Source organism: Oryctolagus cuniculus, chromosome 5 (assembly GCF_964237555.1).
Source record: "Oryctolagus cuniculus chromosome 5, mOryCun1.1, whole genome shotgun sequence".
Taxonomy (NCBI): Eukaryota; Metazoa; Chordata; class Mammalia; order Lagomorpha; family Leporidae; genus Oryctolagus; species Oryctolagus cuniculus.
This window is the reverse complement of record NC_091436.1, coordinates 63,678,251-63,697,020: the sequence shown is the minus strand read 5'-3', so window position 1 is coordinate 63,697,020 and position 18,770 is coordinate 63,678,251. Positions and strand designations below refer to the sequence as shown.

Sequence of the window (18,770 nt, the reverse complement as noted above, 5' to 3'; positions counted from 1 at the left end):
GTCCAAATACATGGGTCTCTGTCACCTGCATGGGAGACCTGGATCAGGCTCCTGGCTTCAGTCTGACCCAAACCTGGTCATCGTGGCCATTTCAGGGGTGAACTGGTAGATAGAAGATTGTGTTCTCTCTCTCTCTCTCTCTCTCTCTCTCTCTCTCTCTCTGTGACTTCTCTTCAAATTAATAAATACATCTTTAAAAAATTTCAGATATACTGGTAAAAATCATCATACACTATTTTTTTTTCTTTTTTTTTTTTTTTGACAGGCAGAGTGGACAGTGAGAGAGAGAGACAGAGAGAAAGGTCTTCCTTTGCCGTTGGTTCACCCTCCAATGGCCGCCGCGGCCGGCGCGCTGCGGCCGGCGCACCGCGCTGATCCGATGGCAGGAGCCAGGAGCCAGGTGCTTTTCCTGGTCTCCCATGGGGTGCAGGGCCCAAGCACCTGGGCCATCCTCCACTGCACTCCCTGGCCACAGCGGAGGGCTGGCCTGGAAGAGGGGCAACCGGGACAGAATCCGGCGCCCCGACCGGGACTAGAACCCGGTGTGCCGGCGCCGCTAGGCGGAGGATTAGCCTATTGAGCCGCGGCGCCGGCCCCATCATACACTATTGGCAAAGGAGTCAAATGGCGAGTCATTTTCAATTATTGACTTTATTATGTTTTCTATATATTTCTCCTCCTTAAAAGAAAAAAGCAGCCACATATACACTAAACAGAAAAGTAAGTGTGGACAATGCCAGTACCGGATTGTGAGCAGTGCAGTGAAGTTGCCTGTGGAGTCCTTATAAAACACAGTCTTTTAAATACATATTACTTTATTGTTTGCAGCAATTCAACAAACTAAAACCATATTGAAAATGAACAACTGACACAAATGAGCCAAAGCATGCCTCAGGCAACTGTACACTTCCCACCAGTTTGGGGTTAACTTGCATCCCTCCTAACATTTGTCAGAGGATATGATTCTAAATAACACAGAAACGGAGCCATGAATGCTACACACAGAATGACTAAGGACAGAGGAGCAGCACACATGGCAGCGTTACGTTTGCCGCCCGTTAGCCACCTCTGTTCTTGCACAGGAGGAGTGCTGGGCTAAAGGGTGAGGAGCAGAGATGCGTCCTTGCATGAGAAGGAGCAGCCAGCAGGAAGTCAGGACACGCCGGGGCATCCCTCAGGGCACCCTCTGCCCCTTCCCTTTGGTTCTTTACAAGCCATATCTGGTGGAGAATCCAGTATTAGAATTCTACTTCTGTACTTTCTGTCAGGTCACCTGGCTACATCACAGATTCTTCATTTGTGAAGCAAGGAGACCTTACCATTCGGAGCTGCCAGAAAGCTCTGGAAACCTTTACACAGTGACTCCTATGAGCACGACTGTCCTTATTTCTAAACAGTCTTCACATTCTCAATTTTGTCCTAATATATGTAAGGCTAGTGGAAAAGAAGGGAAGGCCCGTAATTTCAAGTGACAAAGGATTTTTATGTCACTCTCCACAGTTTTCTTTTTTTTTTTAAAAGATTTATTTTTTATTACTTGAAAGACTTACAGAGAGAGAGGGAGAGACCGAGAGAGATCTTCCATCCATTGGTTCACTCCCCAAATGGGTGCAACTGGCCAGGGCTGGGCCAGGCTGAAGCCAGGAGCCAGAAGCTTCTTCCAGGTCTGCCAGGTGAGTGGCAGGAGTCATCTTCCACTGTTTTTCCCAGGCTTACAGCAGGAAGTTGGGTTGGAAGTGGAGTAGCCAGAACTGAGACTTGAACTGGTGCCCATATGGGATGCAGGAGTTGCAGGTGGTGGCTTTACCCCCTGTGCCAGAATGTTGGCCCTGAAACAGTTGTTTAAAAGAGTTACTTTAAAAATCATTATTTGGGAATCAGGGGAGGGAAGAGTGGGCCAAGAAGAAAGATCAAATATACAAGGAGTTCTGGATCCCGAGCAGTATCAGATTTGGCTTTTAGAAACATTTAGGAAGTGGAAACAATGCTCATGACTCCCGGAGGGCAGAGGCATCCATTGCAGGACAGTGGGCTGAAGACCTTGGAGTCAAAGGACAAAAGTGGGCATTTCACCACCTACCCAGGTGAATCGGAGAAATTTCACTAAAATCATTTTTCCATACATATTCCAAATGTTCCCCAAATAAAACAGTGGATCCATGCAGAGGTTCTAAGAGGGCATTGCATGTGTGCCAGGGGAGCCCATCCATGGGGCCTGCAACCACAGAATGGGGTGGGGGAGACATAACAGAGGTGGGCTGAGAGCTGCCTTTGTTGCAATGAGTATGAAGCACACGCCTTAACTTTTCAATACTTTTGGGTTTTTTTGGCTAGAGTTGCATCTTATAAGTCACAGTCTAGCTTCTCCTGTCCGTATTTTTACTGCACAGAAGGTTTCCCAATTTGCAAGCGTTTGCAGCACGGCTGGACCCGGAGATAGAACAGAATGTGTATGTAGTACAGTATGCATTCAACTGATGCACAAGATTCTCTCTGCCATATGTGATAAGTAGTGTGCTTTTCACTCGAGGTGCCGCTGCCAAAATTGCCAGGAGCGTACGAATAAGTGGAGGAGAGACACCCTGTACGTAACGCAGCACCAGGCTTCTGCCACACCTTGGTAGGAGATCCTTGCTTTCAGCAGCTGCTGGCATTCTCGTCCCCCTTTGCAAATCACGTTATCACTCAGGGTTGCATTCACCTTTGGCCAACTCTGACCTCATCCCTCTCTCTCAGTGTTAGCCAGTGAGGCCAACCCTTGTTAAGGCAAGTGCGGAGTTCCAGGTGCGCTTCCAGTGGGTGGTGGAAGGAGTAATTAGCACTGATGCTGAGGATAAGACCACGGTTAAAATCTCATCCTTTGTAGAGGAGTGACATGAAGGGGAAGCCGTAGGTGCTTCTTCTTCCCTTAAAGCAGTTATCTGTTCTTCGTCTCCCTCACAGTGGAATGTGTCAAACATTTTTATAGGAAAGGCATGTTGGTCTGATCTTTGTAGGTAAGTCTTTCAGTGGAATATCTTTTGTGAAAAGAAGCATTTCATGATAAAAAGAAAAAAAAAAAAGAATGAGGGATATAAGGCATTGTTCTTCCCAATCATCTGTTTGAGTCTGTCTTGCTGCTCCTTGTATCCTTTAGCCTAAATAAACCAATCCAGAGAATTTTTACTGTGATATTGGCTCTCTAAAATCTGAATCATCACCTCCTTTGCTTTCACTGAAAATTTAATGTTTGTTGGACAGCAGGAAGTATTTCTAACCAAAAAAGACTGGTGGACCCCCGGCTCAAGGTCTTGAGTTAGACTGTCAGTGTTACATGGCAGTTGCAATCACTCTCATTCAACTGAGTGTGAGTAACAGGCACTGGCCCCATATTAGATGCAAACAAATCCAAAGGGCAGCAGCTGCCTTTCGCCTGCTCTTTAACTCTTGGACCACTGATCTGAGGGGCAGGACTTCTCCACCCCTACGCCCTGCAACAGGTACGTCTGACAGAAAGGAGACGTTGGTCTGTAAGTGAAGAAGACCCACATAAGTCTACATCAGTGCTACTACAATCAACCCATTGTCAATAAGCCAGTATCTCAACTGTATTCATTGTCTTTGAGTGATTTGCAGACTTTCTCCTTTAATTAACATAGTAACAGAGAAACTTTGGGCCAATAGAAAGTGGATTTTCTGAGCCGGCGCCGTGGCTCAATAGGCTAATCCTCCACCTTGCGGCGCCGGCACACCGGGTTCTAGTCCCGGTTGGGGCGCCGGATTCTGTCCCGGTTGCCTCTCTTCCAGGCCAGCTCTCTGCTATGGCCAGGGAGTGCAGTGGAGGATGGCCCAGGTGCTTGGGCCCTGCACCCCATGGGAGACCAGGAAAAGCACCTGGCTCCTGGCTCCTGCCAGGATCAGCGCGGTGCGCCGGCTGCAGCGGCGGCCATTGGAGGGTGAACCAACGGCAAAAGGAAGACCTTTCTCTCTCTGTCTCTCTCTCTCACTGTCCACTCTGCCTGTCAAAAAAAAAAAAAAAAAAAAAAGAAAGTGGATTTTCTGTGCTTGTGTTTTTCACTAATGCCAAAGAATTGCTGCTTTTGACCATATCCACAAGGTAGAACAATACATGGCTCCATAGGCTCCCTGTGGTCAGCCTTTGCTGCCCAGTGGATCTAGGGAATCCCTTGCCTGGAGAGGCTAGGTTTGCAAGTGGCTGGGTTCTTGGCTTTCAGCCTTGTCCTTTGTCACTGTGAGGTCTGGTTGAAGGTGGGAATTGCTGTAGCCCAAGGGAAAGAGCAGGCTCATGGTGGATAATGCCTTGTTCATGTTGGAATCTGGGTGGGCAGAGAGACAGCTGTCCCAGAGAGAAGCAAGTTCTCTGGTGAGGTCATGGACAGGAAATGTTGGGGATGATGTTGAGTTGTCCAGGAAACATGACTAGCTATGCATGGTGGCCCCGTAGGAATTTCCATCGACAAACAGCAGGAACCAAAGAAGAAACGTTCAGTATTTTGTTAAATTCTTTGCAACCTTGGAGAGCATCTTAAGCTGAGGGGAAGCCAGGTCAGAGATTCTCTGAAAGCCCATGCACTTTGCAGTGGTGGCCACCGTCACACTGGAGCTCCATTCTCATTCATTTGGTAATTGGTTATTTTAACAAGAACTGTGACTAAGGAACGTGATTACACACCTGTCAGCCATATGATGGGCAAGAGAGCTGTCTGGGAGCCGGGGAACAAGCTGCGTTTCTAACTGGGGTCTCCGTGGAGTCTTCCCCATCAAAGAAGTCATTTTTCATTTTTACCTTGAAACAAGGCAGACAACATAGCTACTGCCTTGTCTGTCTCATTTACAGGAATTGCTGCCCCAGGTGCTAATCTAAACTAATACAATTGCATTTTGATTATGTCTTTGTAGGCTTCCAATCCTAGAGCACAGGAGGGCAGTTTGAATATAAAGAAACAAAGGAGCAGGAATGCTGTATGATACCTTTAGAGCACAGGCAAGGGGTGGGGAGAAATAAAATTTAAGATTTGCTTTTTTTTTTTTTTTTTTTTACAAGGAGGACATTTTACTTTGAAATGAAATGAACCAATGAAGTGAAAGCAGAGTGTTTCAGGTTGCACAGGTGACCAAGAGAGGGGAGTTCTGTCTTAGGCAGAGAAAATTATGAGGTGATGCAGAGTCACATCTAAGTATTGCAAAGAGGAAATCGGGCGTCAGGAATTTGGGGATGAACACATTACAAAGAGAAGAAGCTGAACCTCAAAGACATCATTTTTTGCCTGAATTTGAAAATTAATAGGACCTGTTTAAGACAACAATGTTTAGTTAAAAAGAAAAGATTCAGACTTCCAAATAAGAAAATAATTCCTGCTCATTTTTGGAAATGGTGAAAATGTCGGATTGTTCGGAAATTCTCCCTGTCTTTGGCTTTACTGAGTCTTTGGTGAGGCTCTGCGGCTTGCATCTGTTTCTTATCTTTTGTAGTTTACTTTTATTTATCTTTACAAAATTGTAATTGTAGAAAAATCTAAATTCTAAGTAGGATATAAATATGTGATATTTGACACTCCAAATTCTGCATAGATAGAGCTTGGCAGCAGACCATTTGCTTTATGTGATCATTGAACTTAAAAGATTAAAACGTGTTGAACATGCAGACTGAGTAACAGCTCACTTTAGATGCTGGTTATCCAGCTGCCTACTAGTGCTAAGCACATAGTATACCCTCAGTAATTGATGAACAAATGAATGAATGGAGATTTAGAGGGAAGTGGTGGCTTTCTGTGGGTTCATTATGCCACGTTTTGTATAAATATAGAGCATCCTACAGTTTATGGAATTGGGCGAAACATTTTTATAATTCAAAAGCAAGGGTGCATTATCCCTTTAGGCAAAGAAGTGAATGGGGTTTATTTTTGACAGGAGATCACTTGCTGGCATGTAAACACTGCTTGTTTTTATTAATAAGGGAAGACTGACATTAGCAACAATTTTGCCAAGTGATAGCTTGTATTCCCCTTTTAGTATTTTCCCAGTGAAACTATAGCAGGTTTCTGTTCTATAATTAGGCAAGAATGACAAAAGAGGTTTACCAATCCTGAATTGTGTGTGCTTGAAAACGTGTTTATATCTAAGTAACTAAGAAAAAAAAACCTGGAGTTTTCAAATTTTTTCAATTTCACCTTGGAACCCCATACTGTCTACTTTGTGGTGTGTGCAAATCAAACAGAAATCAGATTTCAAAGCAAGCAACCCCCTTCTCATACTGCTCCACCCCCACCCCCCCAACCTCCCCATCTAATGAGAAGTCTGTTAACTTCAGGGATGTCTCTTTGTAGGATTTCTCAGGAAGATGCTTGTGACCCCCTTCCTCCTCACCACTTGTATTTCCATCTGGAATCCCCATCCTACCTCTCCTCCCATCTTTGTCCCTTAACTCAATACTTGGGGAGGCCACTCCTCTCCATACTGGTGGGCTTTGGGGTTCAGGTCTGCTCCGCCTTGGCTGTGCTCTTGTTGCCTGGGTTGCCTACAGCCTGATGGACTGGCCCTCAGGCCCTTGGTAGGGTCCTGGCTCTCTTGGTCCATCTGAGCTGTGTTGGGCATCAGAGCTTCAGTAGGAGGGGAAGAGCCCAGAGCAACCTCACCCACTCTTCTTTCAAGGACCCCTGGGGAGTGAACATTTGACCCACGACTTCTCTGCCTGCCGGTAACATCTGCACTTACTGTTGCCCATTACCAAGCGTCCTCTGCTGACACCTCTGGGGGAGTCATGAGCCTGTAGCTGTTGTCACAACACCTGCATTCAGAGCCAGCTTTGTGTTTTATCAGCTATTTGGTCCTGAACAGGTTACTTAACCTCTCCTCACTAGCAATGTGGTGGTGGAGTGGTGATGACACTGTGTGAAGGTATGGGGCGCTTTAATGAGATGACGTCTAGAAAATGCTGAGCACAGTGTCTGGCCCAGAATAATCCTTCCATCTTATTATTGTCCAAGTGTCTTCTGGATTGAGTTTTCTTCCTTTGGACCTGGCGATAGCTCCCCAAAGCAGTTGCTGGGTTCTCTCGGTGGGGCTGCCTTCCCTAGTGGGGTCCAGACTGTGGCTTGAGCGCCTTCTTCCATTGAGACACTGAGCTCCAGAGGAAGTGGAAGAGTCTGGGAACTTTGGCCACCAGAAAGGTTGGGTGAGGCAGAGAATGGGGCCAACAGAAGGGGCTGGGCTGCTCATGGGACAGAGCAGAGCCACATATTATTGTTCTCAGTTTACACTACGTAAAGAAGGTATGTGGAAATCAAGTCATTCTTTATCTTCCTCCACCTGGGCTATACCCCAAAACATACCCCCTGGAAATGTAATAATAACAAAGAGGGTGACAGAGGAGCCAGAACTAACTGAAGTTGTCATCCAGAATGTACCTTAACCTGATTCTCAGCTCTTGACTTCAACAGGCTCACCCCTAAACCCCAGTCAAATTCTGTTTGGTGATTATCCCTGATTTAAACACATTTATCACCTTCATCCATCATCGACAGAATGGCTGGGGGTTTAAAACGAAGACTCCAGAGTGTCGTTTGAGCAGACATCATTACTTATGAAATCCCTTTGCTGCCTTGGAGGGACTGGTTGGAAACAGGGCAATTTAGATTTTTGTCCTCTTTAAGGCTGATGGTGCCTGCGTTAACAGGTCAGTTGGCACGTGGATCGTAATTGAAGCTGTCAGGAGGACCATCCTGTTCAGAATCACATCCGGACTTTGCACTCTGAGAGACCCTGGGGGCAAAGCCAACGGGTGTGCTACCCCATCCTCCTTTGCCTTTGTCCACTGGCATAGATCACAGCATCACTACATGTTGGGCAGAACACTTGTGTGGGCAGTGCACATCCAAGACAGGATTTTATCCCAGTCCTGGGCTTTTCTTCTTTGTGTTCAGGATTACTTTAGATCTTTACAAACATGGGGTGAACTTTACTTAGGTTTCTTCCTGAAGAAATCTTACCCTGTAAGACAAATTGCATTGAGGGCATTGTTACAGGATGCTGACAGTAAAACTGTCTCAGGCCAGCACAGTGGCCAGGGTGGGAATACTCTCTCCTGTGGGTGTCCAGGGTGAGGACTAGAGTGACACGACCAAGGCCATGGGCACAGATCAAAGGGCCTGAGGCAGGGCCAGCACCAGGGTATGGGTCTGGAGCTGGGAGTGGTATGGAAATGGGGCTCAAGGCTGGAGCTGGTAGGGAGTCAGTGACACGAACACAGGTGATGGCTGAGCACATCCTTGGAACATCCACAGGCCTGTTCCAAAGGGTGGTGGGAGCCAGGGCTTGGGTGGACAGAGCTTAGCATATGAAATATCCAAGAAAGACCTATGCAGACACTGGTTATGGCATTTCTTCCGTTGCTGATGGGAGAAAAGAAAGCTGATCTGGTCCAGGCGCTGAGCCCTTATTACAAATAACAGCTGTGACATCATGTGTTTGACAAGTATCGCTGCTCTAGTTGAGAATTTATAGTCCTCGACCTCAGAAGGAGAAACTAATTCAAGAACACCATTCGTTTCAGCTCATGACTCATGGCTATCCATGAGCACCCTCCCCAGGGTCTGCCCTCTGAGTTTTTTTTTTTTTTCCAGAAGTGGTGAGAAATATGCGCTGATTCACCCACATCCTCTCACACGTTTTCTGCTGTCCATCTCCTTTTTGCCAAGATCTGTGCACATGTGACATGGCAGGTTGGGATGAAGCGTGTGCTCTGTGACTGCGGTGCAGAGCAGGGTCACTCACCCAGGGTGGCGGTGCAAGCCTCTTGCACGATACGACCACCAGTGGAGCCAGTTGGCCATGTAGTGCCTCTGCCTCATCATTCCCACCAACACTAGATGGAGCGGAGGAAGGCCAAGTGGTCTTGAGCGCTCTGCTTCCTCCCACTCCTTGAACGATCACCGCAGCCCAGGCTGCTTCTCAGCAGGGCAAGTCCAGGCACTCAGTTTCACGTTTGTCCGAGGATTTTCACTACTTGGATGAATGGACTCACATTAACCAAAGTCACAGTCTACATTTGTATGCAAGCGTGCTGAGAATCATTGAGAGAACACGAATGCCCTTCGTAGTCTGTGCACCGTCATCTGTGGGCATCAGTTACAGATATCGTGATATTGATGATGCTTGTGGAAATTCACAAAGGAGATTGGCAAAGGGTCTGAATAGTTGAGTGAGTTCTGTAGGACAAGTATTTTCTGTTGGAATCAATGAGCTGAAGCTTATTTAATAAGACCCAGGGTAAATCAATTGGTTTAGGAATTAATTTTATAAATTTTGAAGTGCTGTCTTACAAGGCTGTGACAGAGACCTGCTGACTTGTGTCACTGCCACTTCTTTTTCCTAGGTTCTTTTCTGACTCACTGCACTCTCCCCACCCTGCTCCCTCTCCACTTCTGTTGTATTTGTCATTGAACACCTTCCTTCCCTGATTTTCTTGGCGTATTTGATCTTGGAGTGTGAAAACCAAAGAATTATGAAAACCTTCCATCCATGATTCTTAATGTATCTTTTAAGTTTAATGATGCCAGGGTTTTCAAGTTATTGCACACTGATTTGTTTTTTAGTTTTTAAAATTTTAAATTTTTAAATATTAATTTGTATTTTTAGTTTTTCAGTTTTCAACAGATTCAGTATAGTTCCTAGATAGCAATTCTGAGAATGTAGATGCTCCCTTCCTCCCTCCCCTCTCCTTCTTTCCTTTTCTCTTCGGTTACTGAGATAGCTTAATATTGTTCATTCACATACCCTGGTTTATTTTTGCCACTAGCATGAGGAGTAGGAAACCATTAGCATATAGACTGGGACTTCTGAGCCAGACTGCTTGGATTTGAATCCTGGTTCCTACCCTTGCTAGCTGTGTGTTTGTGAAAACTACATAACCTCTCTGTGCCCAATTCCTCATAGGTGAAAACAGAGCTATGATACCACACTACCTTGTAAGTGTTTCTTTTTTGCAGGGGAGAGGGATTTGTGTCTTAAATGTGTTAACACATATCCAGCACTTAGAATGGTGTCTGGTGCATACATAAGAGCTGTAGAGATGTTAACCTCTGATAATGTCCAGAGCAGAGTCTCCATCTGGTTGGGAGTGTTTCTTAATTCTGTCAGCGGCCAGGCTATTTCTGGGGGAGACGCCCTGTAGATGGTGAGTCTCTTGTAACATCTGGATTCTTTTCCTGCTCTACAGCTGGGGTCGTGGTGTCCCCTCCAGACCTTGCCTGTTTCATATTTTCTCTAAGTGCTCTGGTCTTTGGTGACATCTGTGTATAAAGATATGAGCCTCGCCCCTCTGCCTAGTGATTTCAGAGAGCAGGAGGAAAAGGACGACCCGAAATGCCTGTCTTAGGCCAATTACGGAAGCATTTTCTGGATGCCAACTAGCAGCAAAGTGGAAACGTCTGGCTTCTTTGTGCTTTGTCTCTCCTCACCAGTCCCTGGGTGATAGATGCAGATGATAGTGGAAAAGGCAAAGTTAGGTGGGGAGTAGAGGCGGAATGGAGGAGAGACCCATCAAGGAGCCTGGATAACCCAGTGTGGATTCAGGTCCAGGAGTAATCGGAAGCTTCCAAATATGAGGGTGGAGTAGCTTCGGCAGAGAAAAAAAAAAGAAGCGGGCTGGTTGCCCAAGCTATTGGGCCTTACTGTAGAAATTTTGAAACAGCAATTCTCACCCGACAGAAACACATTCGGGTGGCCCAACAAAGAACAGTGCAAGATAAATGCAGAAGGGTCACCTGTCCAATAAAGGGAAAATACATTACAGATCAGAAGTAAAAACAGGGATTTTTCAGAACCACTTAGCCACCACTCTGATTATCCCAGATGCAGCCGTAATGTGATGGGCCAAGCATGATAGATTCTAGTTCACGTGGAAGCCATATTTCAGACTGATGTGGAATCCGCTATGCAATCCATTAGGGCCCGGGTGAGGGCAGCCATTCATCAGGCGCGGGCGCAGCAGCCCCTGCGTGAGGCTCTGAGTGGCTCTGACCTGACAACTTTAAGGAGATGCTCAGGGAAGCCATAAACTTGATTCAGTTCCCGTCGTCTTCATGTTGCGTATTTGTTCCCGTTATTCTTTGAAGACTCCAAATTGGATATTAAACACTGGATATTAAACATTTATGATACATATAAAAGTTTGCATGGAGTGAAAAAATGGCTGCAGCACGTGAGTGCATCTCATCCATCAGAGGCAGGGGAGCTGTCAGAGGAGCTTGAAGAGGCACAGAGAAAGCCCCTGGCTTGCCAGTTGAGGAGGGCGGAGACTTAGGAGGAGGTTGGCTGGGGAAATGCTTCTCCTCGGGTCCACATGTTACAGGGGAATTTAAGTACATTTTGTTACAAGAGCAAAGTAAAACAGTGCTACTGCAGGAATCCCCATAGATAATCCAAGACAGGCAGATGAAAGGGAGGTCACGGGAACCTGACACAAAGACTAGTGGGTAATGCGAGATGAGCAGAGGCCTGGGGCCAGAGGTGAATGTTTTGGGGGTTCCAGGAGTATCTCTAGAGCTGGGAACTTGGTGCTAGGAGGGAGTCCTCGTCCGGGACAAGCTCTCAGCCCGAGCTGCTTGTGTTCACAGTCCTGTCTGGGAGCCGTGTAGTCTGTCCAGTGATTTGAATATTTGTATAGAAATGTGTCACACGTAAGGAGTATCCATCTGTAGACGTATGCAGCTCGTAATAGGAAAAAAAAACAAAACCCACACAGAACACATCTGGGCCCTGGGCTAAAGAGGAAGAAGGGATAAATGAATCCACTCAACATCCGTCGGCAGGGTTATTTGTTACTCGGGCATCAAGAGGCTTTCTGTAGGCTGTATATGGTCTCTGCCCTCCAGAAGTTCCCTGTCGTGAAAGGTAGATGAGACATGAGCCAAAACCAAAAGGAGAGACAGATTGACTGGAGGTACTAGGAGAAAGAGGAACACTAGAAACAGGGAGCAAGACACTGGGTTGGTTCATCTAACCTAGGAGTGGACTTGTGAGCGTGAGAATTTGGCAAAGACCAGAGGATCAGTTTAGCGGGGATTTAGGGGAGGAGTTAGAGGAGAGAAACATGTGGGGCAAAAAGATTATTGGCCAAAATGCACTGAGTGCAAGAGCTCATTAGGCTAAGACCCTAGAGTCTAACCACATGGGGGGTGGGGACAGGTGTTGGGCAGAAGTGTATGGAACAGTGAAGTCCCAGGTGTGATCACACAGCCCTGGCAGAGCCCTGCTGATCCCCAGGTGTGGATATCACTCCTGAGGTGCAAGGGGCAGGACATTCAACCTCTGGGGACTAAAGTATAAATGAGGATATCCAGTGTGCTAGGGTTGACAGATAGGAACTCATTCCCTCCCTCCCTTCCTCCCTCCCTCACTGATGGAGCCCTTATAATATGCCAGGTGCTAGCTCAGACTCTGCAGATTTGCAGCTGAATGGAGCAGTTTCTACTCAAGCACTCTGCTGATTAGTGGAGGAGGCAAACACAGCAATGGTCATAATTCAGTGCAGTGGCTGGAATGGAAATGTGTACAGAGACAGGAAGCACAGAGCTCAGGTTAGGACCAGGAGGCAGAGCTCAATCTGAATGAAGGCTTGAAGGATGCATTAGAACTCTCCAGAAGTGGGGAGGAGAGATGGAATCTAGTTTTACCCAGAGGAGATGGGGGTAAAGGCCAGGAAACCCACTAGAAGGGTACGGGGGTGTGGTCCTGAAGAGTTGTTGGACCACAGAGAGGAGAGCAGCTGGGCAGGAACTCAAGGGATGCTCCCAGTGTTACTTGAGCCAGGCTCAGGGGTTGGCTGCACAGAGCTCCTAGGTGTCTATTCACTGGAGGGCAAAGAAACTGAGTCGACTTCTGTGTCAAGTTCACCAAGTTCAAGGTCAAGTTTGACCTTTGTGTCAAGTTCACCAAGATGTTCATAGCACTCTGAAAGGCAGTGTGTGAGACCCATTGTTTATTCTGGGGCTTCCTACAGAGAACATGGGTAGACATTTGAGAAAGGCAGGACAGACCGGAAATGGGATATCAGAAAATGAAATTCTGAGTTTTCTCAAGTGGTGTCCCCATGATTTTACCCTGAGTTTTTTTTTTTTTTTATATTTATTAATTTAGTTCAGAGGCAGAGTTACACAGAGAGAGGGAAAGACAGAGACTGAGAGAACTTCCATCTGCTGGTTCACCCCCCAAATGGCCACAATGGCCGGAGCTGGGCAAATCTGAAGCCAGGAGCCAAGAGCTTCTTCCAAGTCTCCCATGTGGGTGCAGGGGCCCAAGCACTTGAGCCATATTCCACTGCTTTCCCAAGCCATTAGCAGAGAGCTGGATCAGAAGTGGAACAGCTAGGACTTGAGCCAGCACCCATATGGGATGCCAGCACTGCAGGCACAGGCTTAACCTACTATGCCACAGCGCCGGCCCTTTACCCTGTGTTTTGAAGATGATAAATTCTATCACTCCTGGTTCAAAACAGTTAGTTATAATATAAAATTAGTGTTCTCATTTTTTTCTTTGCAACACTTCCTCTCTAAAGCTATTCTCACAATGTTGAGATGCATTGTTTTTGATATTCCCAAGGCTGGTAACCATATCACATGTGTGAGCTGACATGTACTGTATCTGCTGCAGCATTGGAAGGCTAAGTCTGGATGCTCTATAGGATTCTTCCCAGCTGATTCCAGTCAAACTTTTTTCTTGCTTTTAAAAGAAAGCCTGGAATCAGAAAGACTCAGAGGTATAATCTACTCATCACAGGGAGATATAAACTCCAAGCCTAGTTATCCATCCATTTTGGTGAGCTAGAAAAATCACATTTCTCTAGGGTGGGCAAGTGACACTGTTTCCAGAATGTTCTATCATTTCCAAAGGCACTTTCCAGCAGAGAAAAAAATGTGGATCTTGCTCCAAAATGCACATGGCATTAAGACTTTGGCCCAAAGAAATAAGTGAAAATTTTCAAGTAGAACTTGAAGAAAATTAGTTATAAATCACAGGGAAAGAGGTGAATACAAAATTTAGAACAGAGGTTTTTGGAGAGACAATTAGTCTGACTTGCTCACATAATTGAGTGTTTATTTAAATGTTAAGCATGGCACAAAAACGGATGCATGAGTGTCAGCAAAATGGGAAAACCTTCTTTGCAGTTTAATTGAAGGATTTTTAGTTTTGTTTGTATGATGGCAAAAAGTGTAGGTTTCTTAGAAGAATACATCAAAAATGCACCTTTGATCTGACAGTCCCATTGATTCTAAAATGCAAACAATAGCCTCTCACTTGCTTTTCCCTATGGCATAAATATCTAGCCCATTAGTCAGAAAAAAGCTGTTAGGAATAAGACACATGGAGAGAGTTAGTTTTTCACAAAGGGTCTTGATGTTGCTTGCTCTTTCGGAACTTGTCACTTCAGAACGAAGCCATACATCAACAGTGGATGCCAACCGTCTGCAGTGGGGTGGCCCACTCAGAGACAAGCACTCAGAGAATACATGGACTGTAGAGAATTGAAGAACAGTGATAAAGCTGGCTGCAAGTTGGTCTGCCTTGCATCTTTGCCATGAGCCTGTGGTTTGGACGACCCCAGGATTCCCATGCTCCTCCCTCTGTGCACACTCCTTGTCTGGCTCCCCTAATGGGCATATGTAGAATAAGGCATTGACTTCAACACATAAGAGGTTATCAGCTATTCTACGTGATCCTATGTCGATTTTATTCCACGTGACCACGTTGTGTGGAAGGATAATGAAGCTCGTTCCTGCAGAGCTCTTACTGTGCACAAGGCAGTGGCTGCTGCTAAGGATACGTGGTGAGCCTCCAGGCACCCACCCTGCCCTGGGAATCAGAAGTCATGCCCCAAATCATATCATGTCTGAGAGAGGACAGAATGGAGGCCTTGACGTGGGTAGAGTGGTACAGGTAGCCCTTTTGAGGAAGTGGTGCACTAGTTCTTCCAAGGTTGTTTGTTGTACCAGAAACTAAGACAGAAACAATGAGGATTTTTGCTCACAACCAGCTGGTCGTGTAACCTCTTGAATCTTTAGGCTGAGATACACTGCAGGGGCCACATGATGTATCCTCCTGCCATTGCACAGTGGTTCATTCCAGTGGGCCTGGGACTGGTTAGAACATTCTGCCAACTATGCCAATCACCTCCCCTGGATACCTCTAGGTGCTCTCTTGCCCTGTTTGTACATCACAGTCACCTGAGAGCTTTAAAAAGAAAAGCCACCATGTCCAGTCCCCACTCTGGGCCAATTAAATAAGAATCTAGAAAAGGTGAGCTGAGGCATCAATGTGTTAAAAAAAAAAAAAAAGCCAAAGAAGCCCAGATTATTCGAATATGCATCCAGGGTAGAGAATTACACCCTTAGATGAATGTACTTAATCCTGCTTAGTACTGTAATAAAATTTACATTTACACGGTAGAAATCTCCACAATGCAAAGAGAAGTGCTTTGGTGAGAGGTGTACGTGCCTCTGTTTGCACAGACCTGTGGAGGTGATGGTCCTGCGGCTCCTTGCACTTGATGTGCTGTGTGTTGCTGTGGCGTGTGGCAGAAATGCAGCCAGTCGCTAGGGGATGGAGTTTCTTGGACTTGAGAGTCAGATTGGGTGTCAGAGGGTCCAGGGCCATAGGAGTTTGATGCAGAGGTGAACAAAACAGCTCCATATAGAAGCAAGTTTCTGGCTTTCTCCCTGTGCTTCCAATGCCCCATTCTCCCTCTCCTTTCTCTTAACTGGTGCTTTATTTAGCCTCATTAATGACAAGGCTTTATATACAATCTATTGCTCCTTGGAGGAAACACACTCAGATCTTAGATAATGGGATTTTTTTGGGTCCTTTAAACACATAAAAAACATTGTGAACACCTTACATGCAAGTGGAATGAATGTATTTTTGCCACTAATGTTGAAAATATCCCTAGGCATCTGGTGTGTATGAATGTGTATACATAGTACATGCATAATAAACATATTCCACCTTATGAATATTTATACACAAGATCCATATATACTGAATATAGGCATACATATGTAAATAGTAGCCCCTGTAAATTATATGCACAGTGTGTTTCCAAGCATATGTATCATAGTGCATCGGGAATAGAATAAACCTACCATCAAGTTTAGCATATTTGGAGGTGGCATTTTCCACAGAGTTGTTTATGGTAGGGTCTAATTTCTAGCCATGTATGGGTTTTCTTTTTTCTCCACTTAAATGTTTGTTAAGTACTAACTAAAAGTAAGGCAGCACACATGGCAGAGTTTGAAAGATGGAATGTGGTCCCTGCCTTTGGGATACCTGCACCTCAGGGCCAGCGCTGTGGAGCAGCGGGTGAAGCTGCTGCCTGCGACATGGGCATCCCCTCTGAGCGCTGCTTCCAGTTCTGGCGGCTCTGTTTTTGATCCAGCTCCCTGCTAATGTGCCTGAGAAAGCAGTGCAAAAAGGTCCAAGTGCCTGGGTCCCCGCCACTCATGTGGAAACCCAGATGGAATTCCTGGCTTCTGGCTTTGGCCTGACCCAGCCTTGATCTTTGCAGTCATTTGGGGAGTAAGCCAGCAGATGGAAAATAAATCCCCCCCCCCCATTTCTATCTCTGTCTCGGTCTCTTTCCTTCTCTGTAACTCTTTCTTTCAAATAAATAGTAAACCCTTAAAAAAAAAAAAAAAAAAGAGAGAGAGAGAGAGAGAGAGAGAGAGAACTGCACCTCACAGATTTGCTTGGGATTTTGCTCGGAGGATTATGAAGTTGTAGCTGCCCGCTGGCATCTCTGTGCTTTCTTGCAACTGGCTCTTGTTTAGGCACCGCTTTGCTGGCTCGGCCAGCTCGGGTGTAAGATGGGCTCCAGGGGAGCCGCACAAGTGCACACTTTGCTGCCGCGCACGACTGATGCAGAGAGAACCAGCGCCACTGGTTTCGGTGCCTCCCTTGCCACGGGATATGAACAACTTTGATGCTTTCTTCTCTGTCATGGGTAGCCAATCCCATAACTGCATTTTTATTTGATCCTGATTTGATGCAGAAATAAAACGGGACAATAAGAAGGCTTCAAGTCCCAGAATGTTCATAGATCTTAAACACAAAGGCAAATCAGAGCCATTTTTTCCCCTGCAAACTTCTTGTGACTGACCATAGCATTCCACTTGCAAACTGCATCTGGTTCCCTCCTTGGGATGAGTAACAGAAGCGTTTATAAAAAAAAACAAGCAGTGCATCCTGAAGTGTACTGCATCTAGGGCCCTGTCTGAACTGATGATCCTCCGCGTAGCCGGGGAGCTCTGGGAGGTCCTGGTCCAGGCAGATCCCACCCCGTTATAGGAGAAATGATGGGATTCGTACTCACTGTTATTGCTATGCCATTGATGTACATTCCTTGTTTTCTCCCCCTCAATCCATACATCACAACAGGTAGTTCTCAGCTCTTCCCTTGGTGCCAGACATACATTTTATCTAAAAAGACAGCAGACAGAACTACCTGCTGCTTCCTGTGTGCGGCTCTCCCTGTGTTTCTCTCCTTTTTCCGACTTCACTGGGGCTCTTTAAAATCAGCTGGCAGGGAGCCAGGAGCTCATCATTTTAATGCAGTGCAAAATGGAATATGCATAATTATATGCAAGCCATATGTGAGGGAGACAGCTCAGCTGCGAATTTCAGGAGGCCAGGAAAGAGAGAGCAGTTAAGGCTAAGACGAGATGAGAGCAGAGCGGAGTGCAAGTGTCACCCAAATGAATGGTTTAATGAGTGTGCTACAGACACGCCTCCTTTCCCCTACCTCTCCCTTCCCTCCAACTCCAAACCAGAAGCCGATGGAGATTAGAAAGAGAAGACTGAATGCAAGCGGTATTGCTAATGGGTTCTGTTAATGTCTCCATTTAAACTTCAGCGTTCTTAATTAACAGTGTAGATCAAAATAACCAGTAACTTTTAATGCAGCTTCTTAATTAAATCTACTTTTTTACTGCATTTGATTAAAGAATCATTGTTCTTACTAGATCATCGCTCCTTTCAGATCTTTATTTAAAAATGGAGAGGAATCAGTTATCTCTAATAGTATTACAATGCAAAATATAACTATGCCAATTGCTTTTCTTATGGCCTTGCTATTAGAATTTCTTAAAAGTGATTGCTTAAGCATGCCAAGAAGTTTAAACACGTACGTATGTCATAATCCTAAATGTGCAATGACCAATGTGCACCCGATGACTAAAGTGGTGGCCATTTCCAACAAAATTATTTGATTTTGGTTTGCTTTGTTGTTGTTTTAAATATTACACCACAATGAATTTGCATGTTCAAACTAAACAATGTAAAGAAAAACAAATCCCAAATTTTGATATCTAAAAGGCGTACTGCGTATTTAAACAAACTTCTTAATGATGTTGTTATTTCTGGATTCCCGTTTGTTTAATGATCTGAGCTGTTATGCTTTTAGCTTTTTTTCTACCATTATTTGTAAGTCCCTAAATAGGCCATTATATTTCCCTTCAGGCTAGAGATGAAGATGGACATGCTGAAAATTTTCCCCAGCAGCACTATGCTAAGGAAACTCCAAGGCTTGCCTTCAAGAATAACTGCGAACTACTTGTAAGAATAACATACTTACAACAAGTCTAGAATGTTACTTTAGCACAGTGAAAACAGTTTTTGGAAGGGTTTGTTCGTGATTACATAATTGATGAAATATTATAGTTTTTCTGTATAGAGTTCTAAATGCTAATTCTGCTATCACTGACTATTAATTATAAGATCTC

At 45.4% G+C, this 18,770-nt stretch overlaps 1 protein-coding gene across 2 annotated transcripts in view; it reads left to right on the top strand.

Moving 5' to 3' along the window:
- Positions 1-18,770, top strand: part of SOBP (sine oculis binding protein homolog) — a 165,735-nt gene that overhangs the window by 75,956 nt on the left and 71,009 nt on the right. Inside the window, exon 5 of one of the 2 annotated variants that reach the window (XM_051855416.2) lies at positions 18,508-18,603. The exons of the other annotated variant lie outside the window; for it this stretch is intronic. Coding sequence (XP_051711376.1) covers positions 18,508-18,603 — 96 coding nt within the window. The remainder of the gene's footprint in view (positions 1-18,507; positions 18,604-18,770) is intronic. 2 annotated transcript variants of the gene reach the window in all.